The following is a 24,100-nucleotide window of genomic DNA, read 5'->3' as shown; positions in this document are numbered from 1 at the left end:
TCTAAGAGACCTTTTCTCTTAAAGAAAGCAAAAGATGAAAGCTATTCATACATCCTTCAGCTACTGGGCAGACCTAGAGGGTACAAATTTTGAGTTCAGCTTCTCTTTTTGGACCAAAAAAAAAAAATCACACGTGAAAATAACTCGGAACCAAACTGGGACTAACCTGAAGTAAACTAAAGTTAAGCAATAATGCAAAAACATACATTGCTTTATCCATGACAATCATGACCTCAGAAACTGAGCTCTACAGAGGCTCAAATTCTGACCAATTTCAAAAGATTAGGCAGCAGTCAAAACAGCAGAGACAGGGAGCTTTGGAAAGGGTACTGAGTAGATGATTTTCTTAACCTGACCATGCTTTAACCTTTATTAACCAACCCCTTTACAGGGCACAGGGCAGACAGACTTCTTGCCACTTTGGCTCAAAAATCCCTTGGCAATATTCACAATGGGCAGATGGGTGGTTGTATGCACTTTTGAAGGCATTATCTTGTTGCCTTTGAGAGAACCCATTAACCCCAAGATAAACCTTAACAAGAAAGCTTTTTTGTAACAAATATATTTGTTTTGAAATGCTCCTATCTAAAGTTTAAGCTTAATTACACTGTGCATAAAGTCACCCTATAGCAACCTCTCAACCACCTTCTTCATTATCCCCATAGATGCACTCCAGAAGTTCCACCCTAGTTAGGAACATACACCAGGCTTTTTCTCTCACTCCTAGTTTTGGAAGACATGTTAAATTATTAAGGTTGCCAACAAAGAAAATGCGTTGTGAAGAGCAAAGAGTCTCTGAAAAAACAGTCACTTCAGAAAGAACAGCTAAAACCCTTGTGAAACTGTAGTTTGAGAAACACAGAGTTTGTAACTCTAAGTGAGGCCAGCCTCAAGTTTACAATGAAGATTAAAATCTGTTCATCTAAATCAATTATCCATCCTGAGTGCACATGGTGCATTTGAACTGAACAGTCTGGGGAGGGCTTTGCATCATGGTACATACTCAGTGACAGCACTCATTTCCCCTGCAGCAAGCTAAATTTCAGCTTAATAGCTCAAACATTCCCTTGACTATATTTATAACCAAGGCTCCTGCCTCTGCAGTAGCTCCAGAAGAACTACAGATGAACTCTTTACCTTTGAACCAAAGTGACTAACACTCACCCAGAGCTGCTATTCTCCATACAAGATAACCTAGATTTAAAATAGATACACATTTACAACAGCATCCAACAGAAATGTGCTCTCTTGGACTCCAGCGATTTTGCAAACTAGCAAAAAATGAACAAGCATTAAAAACAGGGATAATCCATCACAATATGCACTTTAAGTATTTACTAAATGTACTTTGGATTTAATTTATTTATAACAACTCAATGTTCCAGACTTGCATCACTATTTTGTGTAAATATAACAAATATTTATTCCAAGACCCCATTTCAGCACTCTGCTTAGTACCTGCTTGCAAGACAGGGAGATTTTTTACTTCTGCACAAGTACAAAGAGGAAGATGATTTCTCAGCAACATGAGTCATTATATTCTTGAATGATAGTCTCCAATCCTGCTTCTCAAACTGTTAATCTGGTCATATCTCAGTGCCAAATTATCTCAGATTATTCAAATGCATCATTACTCTCTTGACGTAAATGGCTTGATCCAGTAATTTATTGGAGTTTTTTTTAATCACTGTAATACTTTTACCATGGTCTTGCATACGTAAATGGTGGCTATAAAAGATGACCTGTCTGAACAGATTTTTTTTTTTTAAAGTCTCATTTCTTCATAAATATATACCAGATGTCCCCTAAATGCTCCCAGCACAATACACACAGTTCCTCTTTGTCTGCCATCCACTTCTTCCTCTCTTGAGTCTCCTTCCTCAGCCCTCTCCAGCATCCCAAATTCCAAATGAGTAAGAGGCTGCTCTTGGGGTGGCCAAATCAAGGCTTCCCTTTGAGCTGGTTGAGCAAACAGCATTCCTTGCTTCCCCAGGTGTGTGACACATGTGTCCATGTCTACAGGTGCATGGGACATGCAACTTCACTCCCTCCTCAGAGATGCTCGGCTTTTGGGGCAGGAGGCCACCTGGGAGACAAATGGGGGAGCACATGTTCATACACATCTCTTCTTCTAACACAGCCAGGAAAACTGACCTTAAGTCATACACAAAGACATCTTCACACTTCAGGCTATTTCATCAATACTACAAGTTTACTTCAGAGATCAAGCCTGGCCTCAGTACAATTCTGGGGAACTACTGGGGAGGGGAAAAATAGACCAAACTACTGGTGCCTGTCTTAAGTTCAATTTCTGTACTGCGAGATTGTCTCTTGACAAAAAAGCAATATTCTGCATTCCTTCCTCACCTCCATCGCAGGATGGCAGTTTGTTTTGAAAGGGACCCTAAATAGAAGATTCAATTTCATTTTCATGCACCTGACCCATTATGCCTTTTTGGACTACCTGCAAGTGGTGCAAAGCAGGCTTTTCATACTACCCAGCACCTTGAAAGCCTACAGTCTATACAAGCCAAGCTTCAATGCTCTCCAACTCCTTCCCTGCTTAGCCCTGCAAAAACAAATATATTTAGCAGGTGTGTCTGGTCCTAAGTAAGGGTAGAAGGTGGTCCTGCACATGAAACTACATTAGCAGTGCTATTTATCATGCTCAGCAGAACAAACATCAGCTTTGCTTCAAAACAGAACAGTGGCAACAGCAATGGCTGCTGCTCTTGTGAGAAAATGGACCCAGTTTCCAATATTATGCTTCACTTTGGGGTGGGCTGAAGTGACTCCAGAACAAACACTCATGGGTGTATCCTTCAGTGTTTCCCTCTGGCAGCTTTACTGAGGGAGGAGGATGGTGGAAGAGATAAAAAAAAGTCATCTCCCCACCTCACCTCCAACTTCATTCTGCAAAATGCCTACTTTTATGCCCTCATGTGCATGCTGAGGTGCACAACACTACTACTGTAGTAATGGCAGCCACAACCCTTGACTTCTTGTTTACCATCCATCAAATACTCGTACAGGGTTGTACTGAACTGCAAAATATGTTCAAATACAGCTCTGAAGTGAAGTCCCAGCCAGCTCCTTGATATTAGTTACTATAGAAACCAGTCCCTTGGCACAGGCTCTCACAGCAGGAAATCATGCAGATTTCAATTTTACATAGTAATAAATGCTGCGGGAGAGGAGAATTTCACAAGAATTGCAGGGGCTGATTGTACAAACCCGGACCTCTTCTACCCCGTGACACCACCACGCTGCACATGAACGTGCCCATGCACACAATTGCCACTGCTCTCAGTTTTGAAGTGGTTTCTACAAAGCCTGAGTTGGGGTGGCTGCTGGAAAGGTGGTAGCATTTTTCAACGGCTTCATTGGATTAGACAGTGTACTCATTTTTACACGAAAGAAGCCCAGGTGAAGAAAACAAAAAAAGCACCAACTGCAAAGCAGTAGAAAGATTTAAGTATATATGTAAGTACACAAGAGTCCAAACGTTTTACAGGAACTATTGTCAGGTCACAACCCAGGGCTCTTTTGGAAACAGCCCATCTTCCTTTCCTTCTCCACCCTGTCCAAAAAAACCAACCCGAATGGAGGGCAGGTCACAGATTAATTTGTAGGAAAAAAACCCACTGTAGAAAGCACAAAGACAAGAGGGAGGACTCTGAGCCCTGAAGTGAAACAGTGAGGTAATTATTTTAACTTTTCAGAAGTAGTTCTACAGGTTGGACTCCATCCCACGTGGGAGTGGAAGAGGAAGACATGCAGTACAATATAATTCTTGTCCCAGGCAGATGATAATTTTCTACTGAAATTCAAGAACCAGTGGGGACTCTTCCTCACCTCTCTAACTGAGCCCATAAGCCTGAACAGTGCAAGTTTGGCCACATCAACACGGGAAGAAAAGAGCAGGGAACTGCTTCACTGGAGAAAACTAAGTGAAGGGAGGAGGGACGGGGTGAACAGCTTGCACAGCAACAGGGACAAACATTTGTGCTGGCAACACCCGACAAATCATCAAGCAAACAGAAGGACAAGAAAATGAAGGAAGCTGGTCTATTTTTAAGCAAGACCTCATTATTCTCATTATTACCATGAACATGCACGGCTCCCCGGGAAGCAGCAGGTATGCAAACATGAGATGAATCATACTGCCAAGTAAATCACCTGGCAGTAGAATGCTAGTTTGCATGGACACACACGGAGTGAACACCTACGACCTCCACCCCTGACACCTCCGAAAATGCGTTGGAAGAGCATCCTTCTGGGAGGCAAGCCTGCATTACGGAGAGCAAAAAACCCTGTTAGACAATGCAATTGTCACTGCTGCTTCTGAAAATGACTTTTGTTAATGCTTTTGTTAATGATTAGACAGAGCTCCTTGTCCTGGACACTCCACTCTCAATTAGTCTGATGGAGCTTGTAATTTCACTTTCTGTATAGCTCTTATGTCATTAGAAACAAACCTAATTTCAGTCCAGCTGGGGTAAGAATATACTTACAGAGTTGAAGAAGACACTTAAGTCAAATTACACATATTATACCACAGCCATTGCACAAATTGCCTTGCTGATACACAGGAACTTCACAAGTGGTTTAAGGACCTGTGGACTGGGGTGCAGTGAGGTTCAGGTAACTGCTGGACTCGAGTCAGGTCCACACACTCCCCTAGAGCTCTGGTGAGTTTGCATGAAGCCAGCTGACAGCACCAATCTGATACTTCACAAACTTCTTATGTCTTCTTAGAAGCCACCACTGAGGTGGCCAGCAAAAGGACAAGCTTTGAACCTGCATTTCCAGACAGCTGTGGGGCCCAAAGGATGAGCCTGCAGAAGGCTCAGCAACTTGTTTGCTACAGGCAAGGTCCACTAAGCAAGGAACACCACTACCCTACTTCCCAAAAACCTGGCTTAGTCTGAACTGATATTTTAATTCTCCTCCCACGCAACACAGAACTTCCCTCTCTGTCTTAAGGCAAAAAGATACTAAATAAAACCCAATGGAAACAGATCTTCACTACCTTTGCTATCCAACCGGTGACAGACCAAAAATAAATAAATAAAAGCTGCAACACATCTCTTGTTGTGGTTACTACAGGATTGTTGCTATGTGCCAACTAGTAATTTATCACATCAAAAGGCTGACTGAAATTAGCCTGAAAGGGGATCTCCCACCACAGGAACATGTGCTACACTGGGAAAACCAACTGCCAACCAAAACCTCAGCCTCCACTTTCAAATCCACATCCCATCATCAAAAGAATGCTTTTGCATCTTTGATTCTAACCTAATATATTATCTGAAGGAAATCCTCAGAGCCATTTATGATTTATCCTCATTACTTCCCAAACTGGATGTTTAAGACATCGGAAGTTTGGTTCTGTTGCCAAGACTGAGAAAACTCATTGCAGCTTCAAAACGAGTATTTAGTTACTGAAGCGTGGGTGCTGCTAGTCAAGATGCCCACAGAGATATAAAGTCATCGTGTAGCTGGAAACAACAATCAATCCATCCATCCCAAGCATGCAGAGAAACCAGGACCTAATATTCTATCCTCCTAAAAGCAACACAGCTGCATAAGGAACTACGACTATATGTATAAAAAATTAATTCTGAGCTGAACCCCCTCCCCACACTCCCAAAGATTTCTGATTCAGATAACAGTGAGCAGACTTACATTCAATCATCTAAAAAGAGGCCAGCCACTCCTATCTTGACACACTTTCCACTCCTTGGAAAAAGTATTAAAGAAGTATATTCGCTTCTCCTCCACTCATTGTTTTCTTTCTCTTCTTCACAGAAGTTGGTCTTGCATTCAAGTTTTCTGTTTTGGTTTAGCATACACAATCACCTGGGAGCTTTATCCCCTTCCTAACAACACTTCAGCCTCTTAGCAAGGCACCTTAAGCTCAAAAATTACTGGGCTGTAGGGCAAATACAAACTCCACTACTACGTCTGTCCGTGCACCATACCAAGGGGCAGCTGACTATGTAAGTTATTATAGCCATTATTTTTGTCTATTGCCCTCAATATTTCTCCTTAGGTAGGGACAAAGCAGTAGTAATGTTATCAATGAGCCTGAGCTAGACTTCGTCTTGACCTCAAGAAAAAAATAAGGCATAAATAATATTTCTTTATGCTGCAATGCCTGCATTTGCCCAAAGAAAGGGCAGTGGCAGTATTTCACCTGCAGAGTAGTACTTTCACCCCCTAAATATAAAATCTAGTCATTAATCACCAAACCACTTCTTGTGTGTTTGGGCATATAAGACATTCATCCCATTTGGACTGCTCCAGCCAAATGGGCTCACATCAGCAGCAGAGTTCTCAGGGTCACACACTTGCTAAAAGAAATGAACTGACAATTTGCTAATTGTCTAAAGAAAGACAGGAACATGGAAACAGCAAGTAATGCAGCACTGCCCTTATATTTATATATGTGTTTTGTAGTTTTAGCACTTCTAAAGTAGCATATCCAAGTCCCACTTCTCAAATTCAACAGATGTGTAATATGCATCCAGCTTCAAAATTATCTGCCAACAATTCTGAATTGGCCCTGTGTTTTGCATCATCTTCATGAAAGTATAATGGAAGACTGAATGGTTCATTTAAATAATTTTCTTCCTGATTATTTTATACATGAAAATCCAAAAAGAAAAAGCCTGGACTGTATTATTCTACTTCAAAGACTCCATAGGAGGAATAAGCACTTATTACCAAGTCTTATCTTAACTGACAGGAAGCTCAAACAAAGGTTTTGTTATTTGAGTATGAGCATCTGAAATTAAAGAGGAGTCAGAAAAACAAAGGAATGGACAATGAGAACTCCTTTCCTGTTGTGCCCAACTTCGTTTTCACTCTGAAATAAAGCACACATCATCATCATAACTCCCTGGTCCATAGCAAGGAGAAAAGGAATTTATTTCAAAAATGTTGCACAGCTTTTAGGTCTACTGCTATAGATTGTGGTGTCTTTCCCCTCCCCAGTCTCCATTTCTGTTTTCTCTTTTATTTTTTTTTCATTAAAATAAACAAACAAAAAGCCACCTTTCAGTACTGTCCATAAGATTTTGCCATGTCACCAAGGATTTATCCCTTGGGTTACACTGCGCCATATTTGCAGAACTTTCTGAACCACAGATAGTGGTTCAGAAGGCCTAAACACACTTACTTGGAAGATAACAGATGCTAATTCCAGCCCTACAACACTCTGCGCAGCTTGTCACCTTGGAAAACCACTTCAATACATACCATACAGATCCTGGCTAAAGTAACAATGGAACACCCAGAGTGAGGACAACCTGAAGGTGTACTCACACAATACCAGGAGCAACACGAACGCAGAGTCTGCCCAGGAACACAGATCTGCAGCAAAGGTACTATTTTAAGCAGCTTTATTAAACATGAAGAGAAATCAGAACGGTGCAGTACAAGAGCTACCTGAGGCAGACACTCACAGATATCAATCAAGTTTAATTTTCTAAGTAAAAGTGTTAAACCATATTTACATTTTTGAGTGCTGATAAAGTTTAATGGAGCCTGAAAAAAAGCACAGGCACTTTTAATGCAGCACTTCTTCCAGACTGATATATCCTGCCCCTCAAACGGGTAACATTAAAACAGCTATGCTGGTTTTGGTACCCTGTCACTGCTGCATGCCATGCAGACTCGGGCTGAGTTTTGCTTCCAGGTCTACTCAGTGTGCCTTGGTAGCTGGCTGACCATCCACAGTGCTTCCCTCCCTCTCAACTAGAATTTCCTGCAACTCTCGTCAGTAGCCTTAAAATCCTTAAAGTCCTCTCAGACGTGCAAAACGAAAGAGATGGAAAATGTAAATAGCAGCAACCAGCATGACAGATGTCAGAATTACCAAAGGCACGGAAAACGCACCTTTAGTAGCACTTGCCAAGATGAAACTTCAAACATTACAAGCACTACAATCTGTGGAATCCAACTGGCCAGAGAAAGCCTTGTGATAAAGTGAAACGTATCTTGAAGTGATTTAACTAATCTCCTAATATCAAACACACCTATGTATATGCAAAACCCTTCAATATGAAGGAAAAACAAAAAACCACAGGACTGGGTATCAGTTGCCTCATTAACAATCTCACTTTGAAGATCAATTTTAAGCTTGGGTAAATCAAAGCTTTTAGATTATCTTTCCACAAATTTTAATTTACACCTGTGCAGATGTAGGTAGGCAAGACTGGGGCACGTTGTTTTCCACGGAAGCAGCTGATGGTGTATTAAGGGGATACAGAAGAAGTGTGCATGTCTTCACATTAATCTCCCTCATAACACAAGGAGGATAGTTAATTTTCACACCTACTTTTTCAAGTTCCTGAATTCTACCACTTACCTACAAAGGACATTCAAATGCAGCAGAGGCAGAAGAATAACAGCATGCAAAAAGCAAAGCAGTTTAGACAGGTCCTTTGACATCTGTTCAAACCCAACTTACAGTATGTTTACATGTGATATATGTTTATATTTGGGATGCATAGTTCTTGCTTTCATAAGAAAATAAATTTTTAATGCACAAATTATCAAGTAAACAGCTATTAAATTAAATTAGACTGAAATATCTTCCATGCTTCAGTTAGAACTGATGCAGGTAAAAACATTCCAAATTTCAAATACTGAAAGACATAAGCCATATAAGAAAAGCCTGAACTGAAACTCATGAGCTCACATCTCCCCAAAAGGAAACTTCACTTTTAAAGTATTTAAGGGTTATTATTAGATCATTTAAGGTATACTAAGGATGTAAAGGTATCCTGAAGTACCTACTTCATTTAATATTTTGTGACTATTCTCTTTAATAATCACAGTGAGAAATAATACAGATTCCACTGCAGACTAGAGCTCTGACAGGCTGTATGCCAAACAGTTGTAGCTTGAATAACACAAACTGCTACATAGATGTGTCTATCTTGTCAGAGCTCAAAAGTCAAAACATCTGAAGGAATTCTGTTTTCAAAAATCTCTGGTAACAGCAAAAAAAACAGCACACACTGCTATAAAGCATTATTACAGAATTAGCAACATGAGGTGACAACCTCTTCCATTCAAACGATATTCTTCAGATGACCAGACCCACAGAAATACAACATTTTGGTGATCCACACATCAGAACTACTTTCCCAGTGTTTTTTCCTGTCAGGTGAAAATCAAAAAGCATTGAACTGAGGGAACTGAACTGAGGAAAAAGGAGAGACTAAACTTTGGGGTTGATACACATTTAAATGGAGAGGTAGTGAAGAGAGAAGCAAAAGCTGAAATGAGCTGCTTGGGAAATTAGTTTGTATACTGAGTCACTACAAAACACCAGGTACTTCACATTCAGAGCTTTTCCGACTTCAGAAGCTACATTTGTGAAGAAAATACAGCAAAATACAGGTTATTCAACTCATCCAACCATGGTTTTACCATAGGCAGAGCTCCAATTATGCCTTCTATTTGAGCTCCAAAAGGGAAACGTTAAGATTAACTTTGTTACCATTGCAGAATTAGAAGGAAGTAAATTACATGGAAAGAACGATACACCAAAAGGGAAAAGACAATGCCTGGGAACAGCAGTAATGGCACATATGGTAAAGAGATCAGCTGGAACAAGGGATAGCATTGATGGAAATAAGCTGTCATTCTTGAACACTTCATGACTGCAAAGGAAATTGTCTCCCCTTGTGTGCATGTGGCCATGTACATCCACGTAAATACTTTTTCTTCTTTCAAAGCTAATGCTGATGCAAACAGATTAAAGAGTAGCCAGAGTGCTTCTGCTGACTGATAAAATGCTTTCATCAGCTAGATGAGTGGGTCTTAAAATAACAGGCCATTTTCTGTAAAACTATCAGCAATTATAAATTAAAGGCAGCACCCAGCTTCACGACACTTCAGTCACCCTACAAAGTTCCATTTCATCCTACACGAACTCACACTGTCTCTCTGAAACAGGTGCCTGTTTCAGCATTTTCATATACAGTTAGTTCCCAGAAGAAGCATTTGGTTCATGCAATGATAAGCCAGCCTTAGATTTAATATACACCAACCTCCCTTCCTTTGTCATGGGAAGTGCTACACAAGTCTCCTATATCCCCAAAAACTGAACATGAACTTTGCTGACTTTGGTTAATCTGTTAACTGTAAACTCTGGTTTATCTGTTAACCCTCTAGACACCGTGAAGCATAGCCAGGTATTTGATTAGACAGTAAAATACATGGGTTTATAAACTGGGTAAGTAACAGGCAAAATTTAATGAAGAATTGTTCAAGGTAGGTAACTCCTCAAAGGGAAGCCTGAGAACCCATTAAAATCCCCACATCAGAGAAAAAAAACCCCAACAACTAAGTTTGTTGTATTTTGGGTTTGGAATGTAAATCTTTATACTTACAGCAAAACACATTTTTTATGGAATTGTGTCCTAGTAAGTCCTAGGGAGCTTTGCCATCACCTTTAACAAGGCCAGGTGTTCATCTCTGTCCACATCAAGGCAGAAGGATCTGTATTTCTTAAAGGACCAACGTGCAACCTCAGAGATATACTTGAATGGGCACAAATGGAAGTTGGGTTGGGAGGCAGATCAGAACCACCAGCTAACTTGGAGTTTTGATGCACTGCCCAGAACATCACTTTCTAAAAATAAAAACAAAATTCCCTTCTATCCTTTCAGTCAGAGAAGGCAGAAGACAGAACAGAGGCGCTATACAAATTTGGCATGCCTGGATTCACAGAGCTCCTTTTGTAAAGGATGTGTTCAAAGAGATAAGAGACAAAACTCGACACTTGCTGGATGGGGTCCAAATAACACAGCAGAAAGTGTAAAATACCCTTCAAAAACCCGCACAAGCCATTTCTGTGTGAGAATGGGAAAGTTTCAGTCATTCTGGTATTTCAGTGAAAGTTCTATAAGCCTGCCAGCACAGCTAGAAGACAAGTCTCAAGGATTTTGGTAGTTTACTTTGTTTCCCCTTGGGGAAGAGAGAAGAAATAGAAGAGAACATGCATGAAGACATGTTAGAAATCAAAGTGAATTCTGCCTTGGGTCTCATCCTTAGTTTATTCCACTTTCTGTCATGTTTATTATTTTGCGTGAGTAGATTACCCATAATTTACAGAAGGTATGCATATAATGAGGAACTTCTTATCAGAATGTAAATATTAGCTTCAAACAGGAAAAAAATATTCTTCCCTCTTGTCATTCTATGGCTTGATACTCGCTCCAGCAGCTGCTACTACTCCTGTTAGCCAGGAGTGAAGGGAAACACAAGTCTGGCTGAGCTTGAACTCTGCTAATGCAAATACACACTCTTCACATCAGCAATATTACTTTCTTCCTCTCCAAATCAAATGTCCAAGGACACATTAGGACCTAAAAAAAAGACATTACAAAACCTCTACGGTTAGAGGTGACCAAAAGCCGCTAACTCAGCAGAGCCCTACGCACTTTGGATTTACTCTTCAGCAACAGTCCAGGGACCCAGTGACCATGGGGAATGCCCCACTGCTGCAGGGACATCTGCACGTGATGCCTTGGTCACTGGGCATCCACCATCAGAGAGAGCCAGGCCTTTTGTCTCCTTCCAACTCAGCAGTCTGGAAAGAATGCCAGCTGCACTACTTTGGCTCTCCATACTCACTAACAAGCTCAGAGTGTTACCCAGAGAAGCCCACAACCCAGAAAAATTAATTTTGACCTGTAATGTCAGACCTAAAGCATAAGGACAAGCCAAGATTTTCCTCAAAGATATAAGTACAGCTTATCACTGTCATCATTACTGGCAGACCCCAAAGGCCATAGGATCAGCTGGTATCTGCTCTGCCTCCAGCAACCCTACACTTATTTATACCAGCTGAGTATCAAGCCTTTTACATTTACACAAGGTACAGAAGCGTCAGTGAATACAGATTTCAGTAAATCTTGCTTTCTAAAATATTATTCATCAACGTATAATTCAAATGGTAATTAAGAAGTGTTCACATGATTGATGACACATTTAAATTACAGGTTTCCAGCGATTTTTTTTTCTGTAAAGAAAAGACAACTTCCTTTTTCACGTGCCATTTAGCGAAGTGCAAGTCCATCTAACAGATGTCTCACAGATCTGCCTGTCAATGTAACAAGTTAAGACTTTTTTTTTATTACGACAAATGGTATAAACCACACAGCATTCTGTTAAACTCAATATTGACACATCTGCTTACCACGTGTATTAGTAGCCATGTCAGCCACTTTCTGAAAGGCATCCAAAAAGGCAGCAGCTGCTACTACTGTAGTCCTGAAATGCATACAGATAACAAAACATTAGCAGTGTCTCATTGATGCCTATTTAATTACTGCCAAAAACATTTAGGCTTATAAAGAATAACACTATGAACTTGCAGAGGCCACAAAAAGTATCCTCTTTTATGTCTGAATTTAGCCTTTTCCCTCCTTCATTTCTTAATCCCTTCCTCGCTTTGTGTTAGCACTATGGACTTGGAGGCAGCCACGCTAATTCCATGCTGAGAATTGCACAGGACAGGTGCTGTTTCAAAAGAACACAGCCATCCTTCTTCTAGCTGATTTCCTCTGATGAACTAATATTAAGCAGTCAAACATGAAAAACAAATCTAACACACATTATATTGCACCCATTAGTGTACAAATTACAGCCACTGCTATTTCAAGAGAATATGTATATTTTAAGAATAAACATGCAGGACCTTCCTTTCATCTAGTATCCCGGCCAAACAATTTCCTGAGTTTTTCATCTAGGGAGTATGAGCACCCCTTGAAAAGAAAAAAACAAACTTCTTGGAAATCAGACTAGTCTGGAGTTCTTGGGCAAATGGAAAAGTGGGAAAAGAATCTCCACTTCAAGGGAAAACAAAACAAAACACAAAAACACCAACCCCAAAATAAACAAACAAACCCCGTTTCTGTTCCAGTGCTCCTCTAAACAGGACTGTTCCCAAGAGGTACACCAGCAATCTCAGAAACTTCACAATCCAGTGTCAGCCCCACTAGTCCAATCTCCCTCCACATTTGGAAAGCACACACAAGACCACACATCTGTTCAAGTGGGCAGAAACGTGAGTTACAATTTTCCAAACACGTTTGTTCTAGATAAGCAGGTCCCAGAGCCCTGAACACCTCAGGTCAGTCCAGATTTCTGAAGGTTTATAGTCTGCTCAACCCAATTAAAGTGGAAGTAGGCCAGGGCTCTACAGGTGAAGCACAACTGTGCTCTCTCCACAGTGGTTCTGTTTCTGCGCATCTTTTCTAACAGTAACTCAGATTTTCTCTCCTGATGGTATCAGTCAGCCTTCCCAAGCAAAATCCAGAATGGGGACTACCAACTTCATTTTGTTTCAAGAACTCCTTGCTAGCCTCAAAAAACCTGGCTGACCTGCAGGGAAGCTGATCCTCAGCCAGAAAGACCGCAGGACTGCTTAATTAGGTCAGATTTTATGCGAGTCTCACTCCAAATATGCTCAAGATACGGAGGACATAACTGGCAGCGTAGTAAATGGCCTACTGACAGCACAAAAGATTTGAACACACACACAGAAAAAAACACCCCAGGCGTGAGAGGACCAACCAAATGCATAAGGACTCTCCACATGCCCAGGAGATTAAAGAGAGGGCAAGAAAACCCCCAACAGCTAGCTAGCAATACTGAGCCCTGGAACCAGATAATCTTTTCTGGGATTTTCTTTAGCAGTGTTTGTGTTCTTCATCTTCCAAACTTGTGGGTCACGCTGTTATTCATGTACCATGTTGTTAATTATTAATTATATTGCTAATAACAAAGTTCCATTTCTCCAGTAACAAGATCCAGGAAGACCTGGCTCCAGCTCAGATGACATCTGCTGTCCTTTATAAAAGCACACAGAAATGAAACAGAGGCAAAAGGCTCACATTTGCTAGAAACAAACAGCAAATCCTCGAACATAGGCTTTCAAGCTGCCTGTCTGCATGTGTCTGTAGCACTGCATTGATTGAATGCAACAGCACAGGACTGGGAAATACACAAAACTATCCCTCACGCCACCCCAGAAGGCCTGCTTTTTTGAAGAGTACAAAAGGCTAGGAAAGTTCTCCACTTCTCTTCTTTCTCTCCTTCCTCTGCATCTTCCATCCTCAATGTGACATAATTGCTGGAAAAGGATAAACCACATGCAAGTGTGGCATTTTAGGCACAGTGTGGCAGAACAGCATACTCCAGCCATTTAGGGCAAATGAGGCTAAAACCCCAGCTTCTTCAGGGGCAGTTCATAACACAACACAGAACCACAAACCAGACTGCCAATAACCTATTCCTGATGCTGCCGCTGGGAAAAAAACACTGCAGTTGTGGGGAGTACAGTGAATACTGTGGTTTGGGGAGAGTTGTGAAGAAATGGAACTTGTATTCAGATCAGCAAAAAAAAAAGTTTACAAGTGAATGAATTCTAAAGACAGCAGAATTGTTCTGAGTGTGATACTAATGGCACTTATTAAGTAATCCAGAATGCTATTTTCAAAGTATACCCCAATAACCTAAGTTTTAATCATTACCAATACATGATCCAGCAAAGGAATTCCCTTCATTTTTAAGGCAGAAGAAAGTGCTGTTAAGACTGCCAAAGATTTCTTAGTATTTTGAACCCTCTTCTAATATAACCCCTCTGTATTCTACACTAATAATAACGGCAACATAGGGTTAACTCCAAATGTGTGCTCACTAAACAACAATAAACTATCTTTCCAATTTTCCATCAAAATCCATGAAATTTATCTCATTTTGTATTTATTACATACAGCTGTTCATAGATTATGAATTTTCATAAATACGTTAAAACACCAGTAGTAATGTATGAAAAATTACATGCATGGGTGTTGACTATGAAATATGCACAATTTTACTAGCAAATTATCCTGGCAAAAGATGCTTTTTATCTTAATGTTTGCACATCCAAGGAACTGTAGGGAATCTTGACTCTGTAACACAAAACTTACCGAAGCTGAGACTGCAGTTTTCCAGCTTTATTTATAAAATCTTCCCACACTGGGTAACTTCCCTGCAAGAAAAACAAAACACAATAATGAATACCTAATTTGAACATTCTGGTTTTGATAGTACAGATCAAATGAAACTGGATGTAAAGCAATAACTAACACTGTACTAAATCCTAATCCATTAACACCAAAATAAGTTTTTGCAGTAAGTTCTCTCTCACATCCTTAGACACCAGTTCCAAGTAGATGAGATGTCAGCTGGTTCCTGCAGGTCCTCTGATGAGGCTTTAGAGACTTTCCAAATGGAAACACTGGGCAAGAAGAGGTGTTTCAACTGAAGCACCAAAAAGAAATGCCTTACTTTGGATAGATATAGCAAAACCAAATCCATTAGAAGGGGGTGCTAAGATACTGCAACAACACGTACACAGAAGCTCCCAAAATCAACAGCAGGATCACAATTGTTCTTCTCTACCAACTGATTTATCTATGTTGTTACCAGGTTGTCACCTCTTTTTAAAAAATAAAATAAAATAAAGTAATTTTCAAAGCCTATACCATAAAGGTTTGACTTGACCAAGAAATGACCTCGAACACTGCCCCAAAGTAACTCAGCAATCAGACACAGAACAGGCACATGACAGCACAAGACAACAAACTTTCCCAACAGCTGCCTTGTCACTGCAAGACCTGCTTCCAAAACAGTCCTGAATGACCTTGGAGACAATTTCTGAACTGAAGCTGATAAAGCAGCGAGGCACTGAGTGTATGCAAAGTGTTTAAGAAGGTTTCATTTTTCTTGCCCTCAAGTTTCCTTTAAAACTTGCCCTGTTTTTTAAAGTTGTGTTAAAAGCCCAGACTTTTTATTTAGAATACGAACACCACATGTTCTTGAAAGTTCTGATCTTTATTTTCCAAAGTTAAAAAAAAATTTATTTTTTTTTAGACCAGAAAAAGGTTAACTTGGGTTAACTTGCAGAGCAAGTACAAATTTTCTAGTAACAGCAGAAACTGTGGTAAAGAGAAACCTCAAAATTTCCCTTTGATTGGAGCCTAGAGAGTAAAATAAAATATCTCTGCTTCCTTTAATAAAGGTATAAGACTTGCTGTTACCAGAGCAACAACACAATAAAACCCAGATAAGGCAGGTCCTCAAGGCTAACATTACCCCAGCTCCGACTGAAAGAGGTTGCAAGCAAGTGCAGTTGCTTGTAGCAAACTTAATCCACCTCCATAAACTGGTCTGCTTTTTTTAAGTAAACCAAAATCCATTGCCCACACTGCCATGAGAGGCTGTGTTTTATGTAGGGCAAAGATAGACCCTTTCCCAAAAGCTGGGAGACAAATTCCAGCTCCTCAGTACCCCCCAGCAAGGTAGCTCCCAGACACTTGCTGGGAAGTCTACTGGTACTCTACATATTTTTCAGCAAGCCCTGTGGGTTTTTTGCTAAAAGAAAATGAAAAAAAAAAAAAATAAATTAGTCAAAACCAAGGCAGGGTGGGGGTAAAACCAAACAAAGCAAAGAGGTGCTCATAAAACCTTGCTATACCTACACATGATGAAGCCAGTGGGAGATGCAGATGGGGAAAGGGAAAATAGCAGTTATCTGGGTGGCAAGACCTAGAATATAAAGTGCCTTGATAAGCAAAAACCTGTCAGACATTTTAAAAATGAAATAAACCCACCAATTATTTGAAAGAGGCAAAACCCCCACTATTTCCTTAAACCTATTAGTCTTACTGCAATCCCCTACTCTGAACACGGTCTCTCAATGACGCCTGCACCCTGTGAATGCATTATGCATGTGTATGCCAGGAGCCCTGGAAGCCCTGACAATTAACAGCAGGGCCCGAGGCTTTACTGGATTCTCCAGCAAAACGCAAGCCGGCAAGCAGAGGATACCAAAGCAGCCTGATTATGTTTCCATCTTGTCCATGTATTATCCAGCTAAACAGTCCTGATGGCATGCAGGAGATTGACACCAGCCTGGCCTTTAGCTGCTTCCCAGGGAAGCTTAAGACACACTCCTATCAAAGCACAGCCCAGCAATAAAACCCCCCCTTTTCTTTTTTTGTGGTCAGCCTGGCCACAAAGCAAGCAGAATTGGAAAAGTTGCCAAGCATTTCCACTATTAAGTCCTTGCCTTTAAAAATGCTGCTCTCTTCAAGGCAGGCCTGCTCAAATAAACTGTAACAGCTCACTTGATTAAATAGTTTGCTATATTTGTTTGGTTGAAATCAATGCAGTGCCTTCACCTGGGCTCTCCTATACTGGCCAAGGGCACCTGATCTCATTTTGAACGGTAGAAAAATGGAGCTTTTTGCATTTTTTTAATTTCAGTGAATTAATACTTTGGGTGGTGGATTTTGTTTGGGTTCTTTTTCCATTTGTTTTTCAATTTTTAAAGAAAACCTTTCAGCAGTCTTTCACCAATAACGAATTTCTGCATTATCTGCTCAGCTTGATCTGTTTACAATTCCAAACTCTCTCCAATAAACTCTGCTGAAAATTAAGAGGCATTTATTTCACATGAGTTCCAGAAGAACTTCCTTTTACTTTTCCATGCTGGATCCACATCCACAAGCTCCTCTCTCCCTCAGGAACATACAACTGAAGTCACGCACATTAACTGTCATCCCTTTGAGCTCTTCCGAAGAACATTTCCAACACCACATCCCTGCTGAAACCAAAACCTACCTACTCCTACCTACAGCAGAAACACACATCACCTACCACTTCACAAAACCAAATAACTGGAGGTTTATCCCATCTCCAGCACCTAGGAAGCAGGGAAGCCATTTAGTGACGCTCGTGGAGACAAATCAAGGAGATGACAGGAATCAAACTAGTGCTGTAAATCTGCACAGCTTCAGTGCCCTGGGCAGCAACTCTGAGACCTCTTCACGTGCCACCTTGAGCAGGCAGCCCAGCTGTCATTCCATGTCTAACCTCTGCATTTGCAGGATTGTTCTTGCTTTTGTCAAAGAGGCGTCAAGAGAAACGTTAACAGTGGTGGAAAATACATACTAAAAGAGCCATAAAACTTCATCCTTCATTTGATGTGTGTTAATTGCACAATTTAAACACAAAGAAACGGCAGGTGGAATTCAACATCTTCATATAAGAAGTGCTTTTGCAATATAAAGCCACTTTTGAAGAATAATAACACAGTATTTTTAAAAGCTGCCTCTCCCGGAGCTTCCTTTGCTTCCTCTACAATTTTTGATTTCAGCCAGCTGATAAAAGAAATCAATTTTTCCCCTTTAAATGTCAGGGTTACTAAGGCCTGGCACTACCTTTAAAAGCAGGAGGCCTTCCCCAGCTCCAGGCCCCCTTGCAGAAGAGCTGCAGCAGGATTTTGGGTCACAAATTCCCGTTTAGCTCCTCGTGGATTAAATCAGAGATGGATTACAGTGAAGGTTTGTTTCAATAATCTTGAAAATTGTTAATGGATTAATCCAAGGTCTATTTCCCCCAAAATAACTTTGTGCCCTATTATTTCTTCACCATCAAATGAAGAAATCTGATGTGTCCTCCATGGAATGGGTGTTTCCCATTGCCATAGGGCACTCCATGGCATCAGGGTCCCTGGGCAGACCACCTGCCTGCCCAGCGAGGCACGTCATCAGTAAGCCCTAACATGCCATTATCCTCCACCATTGCCTAATTAGTGGGTTTCTAGGTGATTAGTCACCTAATCCCAGGGCCCAGCTCCAGCTGATCTAAGCTGAACACAGGCAGGGAACACCTTTCTGCCTCAGGGCTGAGAAACAAACTGGTGCCTCGTGCCTGTCGCTCAGGTAGCCAGTCCGCAATTAGGGACATGAAACAACTCCCCCCAGGGACAGCAAGTGTCTGAAAGGCACCAGGCTGAGCTGGCAAACCACCCGCAGGTGCCAGACACCAACACCCAGACCCGAGCAGCACCCGGCCGGACGGCGTCCTCCCAGCCCACAGCTCCTGGACTGCCACAGGGGAAGGGGGAGGACCATCACCATCCACTGAAATCCCATCCAGACTCATGGACACGGGCAGATGTGCTAATTTTTGTCAGTCTTCCTCACCACTCAAATCTTTTTGAATTGGCAATAAATTTAATCTTCCCCGGTTGAGTCTGGTTTGCTCGTGACAGTAATTAGTAAGTGATTTCCTTGTCTTTGTCTCAATCCATGAGCTTTTTCACATTATTTCCTTCCCCGTCACGTTGAGGAGAAAGAGATAAAGAGCAGCCAGCCAAGGTAAGCCCTCCAGACCAGGAAAGAACAGGCAATGATCACCAAAATGCAGCTTTGCAAGATAGAACTTAAAACTTGGGTAGAATTATTTTTTTTGTGAACCACCACAACCACCCTACACAAACACAACTGTACAAGACATTTACAGGAGATAGTTTTTCCCCTCTCTTTCAGGCCAGCAATCCTGCAGCAGGAGTGCAATGAGATCCAGATGAGAAACTCAAGGATTTCTCAATAAAGGAAGGGTTAGATTTGCAGCAAAGGATCATATTTACTGAAATTGTTATTGATTACATCCAATGGCAAGAATAGGAACCCAGGTTTATTTAAGATTACAACCTGAGTAACCAGCAGCCTTTGACAGCTTTAAAATGTTCTGTCACTCCTTCCACCAAGAAGTCATGATTCTTCTCTTTCCATTGAGCAAAAAGACACTCACTTTATTAATTCAGTTCCATGCACCCCAATTCCCATAGATAAGATGCGTCACATCTTAAAAAAACCCTTGACAGAGTTCTTTTAAGTGCTTTCACTTATCAGAAAGGCTTTTCAGAGCTATTATCAGCTCTTGCACGTACATCAAGTACAAAGGCAGCAGCAAGAGTCTGGCATCTTGTTCACAGCAACAACCCACCTAAACTTTTGGGGCAGGGGGAGAGAGACAGAGAGTTGTTCCACAGTAAAGCAAATTAAGAATCTACTTTTGGCTGTTTCAGCTAAAGAGGCAGGAGAAAAAGGAACCAGGCAAGCAGTGCCTTGGTTTCATCTCACAGGTTATCAAAGCAAGAGATGTATGCCTTCCAGAAAAGTACTAACAATTACTATATTCAGACTTCAATAAAATGTAGAAAACCCACTACACAGGCTACAGGAGTTAGGACTTCCCCACCTCAGTGTAGTCGTTCAGCTATGACAAGCTAAGAAGTTGAGTCCTAAACACACAGAGCTGTTACAGAGCTTCACACCCTAGTAACACATCCAAATGCCATACATCTATTTTTGGAACAAAAATTGTAACTTGGCTTCTGCTTTCTCCCACCCCTCCAAAGAAAATTACGCTGAAAACAAAAGATTTCTTTTTATAGTTTTACCAGATAACAGAATCACAGAGATTATTATGAATGTCTCATTTCTGTGGCATTCACTACGCTACCTCCAAGTAGCAAAGAGACGTTATTGTGCTAGACACCACACAAAGTCACAGATGTTACACACAAAGAATGGCCTGGATAGGCAAATACGGTTTGCATATAGAGACTACCACTTTTCCAAGAGTCCTTCAACAGGCAAAAACAGGAAAAAAGTGGAGGGGAGTGGGACAGGAAAACAATGACAGTCTGATTAGGGAAAAAAAAAAGGGTTCTGGCCACAGATGTCTCAACATATTCGACGATACAATGGTTGACAATCAGAAGCTTCCCTTCTCAGGTAACATCTGGCACTGGAAGTTTTTCCTCTTTTCTAGAAGAACCAGTAGTCAGCTGGGGAAAAGGGTACTTGGCCAGCCATAACTGCAAGAGTTACAAAGTGCTACCAAACACTAATATGCCCCTCTGTGCAATTCACCCATTTAGCCACATCCATGACTAATGAATAGGACTGCCTAGACCTTTAACAAGTCACAAAAGCTCTTGCAACACACAGGCAAGCACAGAATTAACAAACATCTTCTTGCCTGAAGTTCATGATTGCTCTTCTCCATCCAAAAAAATTTTCTTTTTGACTTTGCCTCTTTCTAGATTCAGCCTACCTCATAAATGTTTCTAAGCTGCATCCATTTCCCAATCACTCACCAGAGTGGTCTCAAATCTTTCAACAGACTGAAACAGAAATTTTACTGGCAAGAGAGACTTCACTCTTGTTATGAAGATGCAGAGGTGTCTTCAAAGAACATCTGGACCAATCTCCCTGTCATGGACAGGGACGTCTTTCGCTACATCAAGTAAGCCCCATCCAAACTGAACACAAACACTTCCAGTGACAGAGAATCCACAACTTCTCTGAGCAAACTTTCACTGTCTCACCACCCTCGTAGTAAAAAAATTTCTCCTCTCGCATCTAAATCTACCCTCTCTATCAACTCCCTATTTCTTACATTCAAACCCAGAACTCAATCAGCAAAGTTCCAATACTGATTTCAAGAGCAACCCCAAGCCTGATGGTTGTCCATCATCTGTTTTCTACTGCTGCAGGACAAGAAACAATCAGTTTTACTTGCAGCAGAGAAGTTTAAGATTGGACAGTCCATTCAACTATAAGACCAGATAAGAGGCAACTCTGAATGGTCTAGAGCTTCCTTTCACTGGAAGACTTTCAGGTAGAGTAACACATTCATATAGAGGTCTTACAGGAATACTCCCACGGAGCAAGGAACTGGACCATCTGACTGCTAAGTCCCATCTGTCCTTCTATGCTAAAGGTACTGCAGGTGCACAGGGGAAGTTGGAGCTCAGTTCCATCAGCAAAAGGGACTCCCAACTCGCGCTAAACCCTTGCTGGGCTAGGAATGACAAGTCAGTAACAGCAAAAGACAAGACATGAACTTCACAGGATTTCACTGTAAGAGCTGAAGGCACACATTACTGAACGGAGGAGCAGACAGGTACAAATTCAGGGTTTGAGAGATTACAGTGCATGCAGGTGAAAGTAAAAGCATGTCAAAGATCAGAATAAGATGTCATTTAACTGGTAACTACTCTTCAGGAAAGAAAGCAGGGGTAATTAAAATTGAAGTCTTGTATTCACATATCTACTTCCATTATTTCTGCCACTTGTTCTGCAGGATTAGAAATGCATTTTCCTCAGCATGCACAATATAGATAGGCATGCCAAACTTTGCTTTCCAAGGTGATACATCATCACAACATTGAAAATTATGCAATGAAAACACTAATGAAGACATCTCACAGGCTATTAAAAAAAACTTGTCAACGGGCTATTTCTTCTATGTATCACAGAACCACTTGTTTAGTATTTTCAAAACTGCTTAGTTTTTAGTCTAAACAGTACATTAGGAACAAAAAAACCCCAGATAATAGCATGATTATCTTGAGAAAATCAAGACTAAAATCCAGTCAGGAATGTCCACAAAAGGGTATTCACCCCACTGGGGAAAAAAACCCAAAACAATAACATATAAATATCAGCTCTTTCTACGTTCCCAAACCATCTCAAGAACTCTAAAGAATGCGCAGTTCCCTGCACGCTGAAATGCAGCACAGCTTTGCAAGAACACAGGTAGTTATTAGACCTCACTAATCATTTAAAGGAGGAGGGAACTGAAGTCTGGTACCATTCTGTTGTCAGAGCTCTGGAGTCTCTAATTTGTATTATAATAACACCTGCTCTGTGCTAACCCACATTTAAACATCACCAGTGAAGGATACCAGCTGCCCCATGGTTGTGACTTCAATCTGTAATGCAGCAAGGATCTGTGAAAGCTCATGCTGGCTTACCACCCAACTCATGAGCCTCCTTCTTTGTCAATAAGGACCAAATCTGTGCCATTCAGTTTCATGGTTTGTAATATGAAGAAACTCAGCTCCAAAGCAGCCACTTCATGGTTTAAATCCAAGATTGGGTAATTAACAAACAAAAGTTATACTCATACTGTGAGAAAATACATCATGCATAAACATACAGTCTCTCCCTCTGTAAACATAGGAAGTTATTCACAAGGCAGAGGGGGGCGGTGGGAAACAACTAGCCACAGCTTCTAGAGACCTTTTATCCCATGCCACATTAAAAAAGTTGGACATTAAGTAGCCTTCCAGAGGAAGCATTTAGTTCCACATTCTTCCCTGCAGGTCTGAACAAGTCTGCAAGCCTGAATAGCAGATTTCTCCTCAGAGACTCATCAATACCGCCTTTCATCCACTCAATCATTAAGTGGCCACTGTACATTCTCAGCAGCTATTTTCTAAACCCACAACATTTCAACTGGATCAAAATGAAGATAATTAAAATATTAGGAGGCAGTCATTCAAGTTAATACCTACGCAGGACAGCCTCAAGCCAACAGCCCTGTGTTGGTCATGTCATCAACACCACTGGGGTCTCATCACTTCTTCCCAAGCAAGCAGAAACCGTAATTTTTGAGCATTCACTTGACACAATCTCCATCACAAAAGCAGTCATAACCATCTCCAGGACCCAAAGGACTTATAAGCATTTGAAATGAGCACAAAAAGTATCTCAGTGGGAAAAAGGCAGGAGCCAGGTACCCAAGTTTTTAATGCTTAATGAACTTTGTGTCTTGACAGACAGTAAAGTGCAAAATATGCCTGATGCAGGCTACTTTCTCTCCATTTCACTCAGAAGACAAATAATCCCTTCCAAGCTCCAAATTAGACAATTGCTTTGCCCATGGGCAAAGAGCATCCATGAGCTTTGCTCATGGATGATTTCCTTAGGAGGCATCTCATCACAAATACAGCTTTATTAATTCCAAACCTCTCCACAAAGGGCTCCAGAGATGCTATAAAGCACACATTTGACTTCTGTGGCAAAAAAAAAAAAAATCTCAAATTCTTCATGATCAACCAGCTTATGGGTAAGATACTCCAGTCAGACATCACCAAAATCTGAGATGTCCTGTAGTTTCAGCTACAAGACAGGAGTTCAAGACACTTGTGTTGAGAGTTGTGTTGAGACATTTGTAGATGTCATCTCTTCTGCCTGCAAATACTGAGTCATTGTAGGGGGTGACCAACAACACACCTTAATCAGTAAAAACAAAGCAGTGTGTATGTGAGAAAAGAAACTATTGGGAGCTTAAAAAACATCCCCTCATTAACTCCATCCTCTGGATGCACCCAATTCCTTCTTGTCCTAGGGGAAGGGAGTAGAAGTCACTAAACCTGCAG

The 24,100-nt window shown here is 41.0% G+C and overlaps 1 protein-coding gene across 18 annotated transcripts in view; it reads right to left on the bottom strand.

Annotated features, from left to right (window-relative positions):
* The window catches only part of MTSS1 (MTSS I-BAR domain containing 1), a 127,322-nt gene that overhangs the window by 95,385 nt on the left and 7,837 nt on the right, over positions 1-24,100 (bottom strand). For all 18 annotated transcript variants that reach the window (XM_050313989.1, XM_050314043.1, XM_050313956.1 and 15 more), the window contains 2 exons: positions 15,000-15,061; positions 12,221-12,294 (listed from right to left, as the gene is read on the bottom strand). In XM_050313989.1, coding sequence (XP_050169946.1) covers positions 12,221-12,294; positions 15,000-15,061 — 136 coding nt within the window. The remainder of the gene's footprint in view (positions 1-12,220; positions 12,295-14,999; positions 15,062-24,100) is intronic.

Source organism: Myiozetetes cayanensis, unplaced genomic scaffold, assembly GCF_022539395.1.
Source record: "Myiozetetes cayanensis isolate MyiCay16 unplaced genomic scaffold, myiCay2020 scf1, whole genome shotgun sequence".
Lineage (NCBI taxonomy): Eukaryota > Metazoa > Chordata > Aves > Passeriformes > Tyrannidae > Myiozetetes > Myiozetetes cayanensis.
The sequence above is the reverse complement of the archived record's forward strand: the minus strand, read 5'-3'. Positions and strand labels throughout refer to the sequence as shown.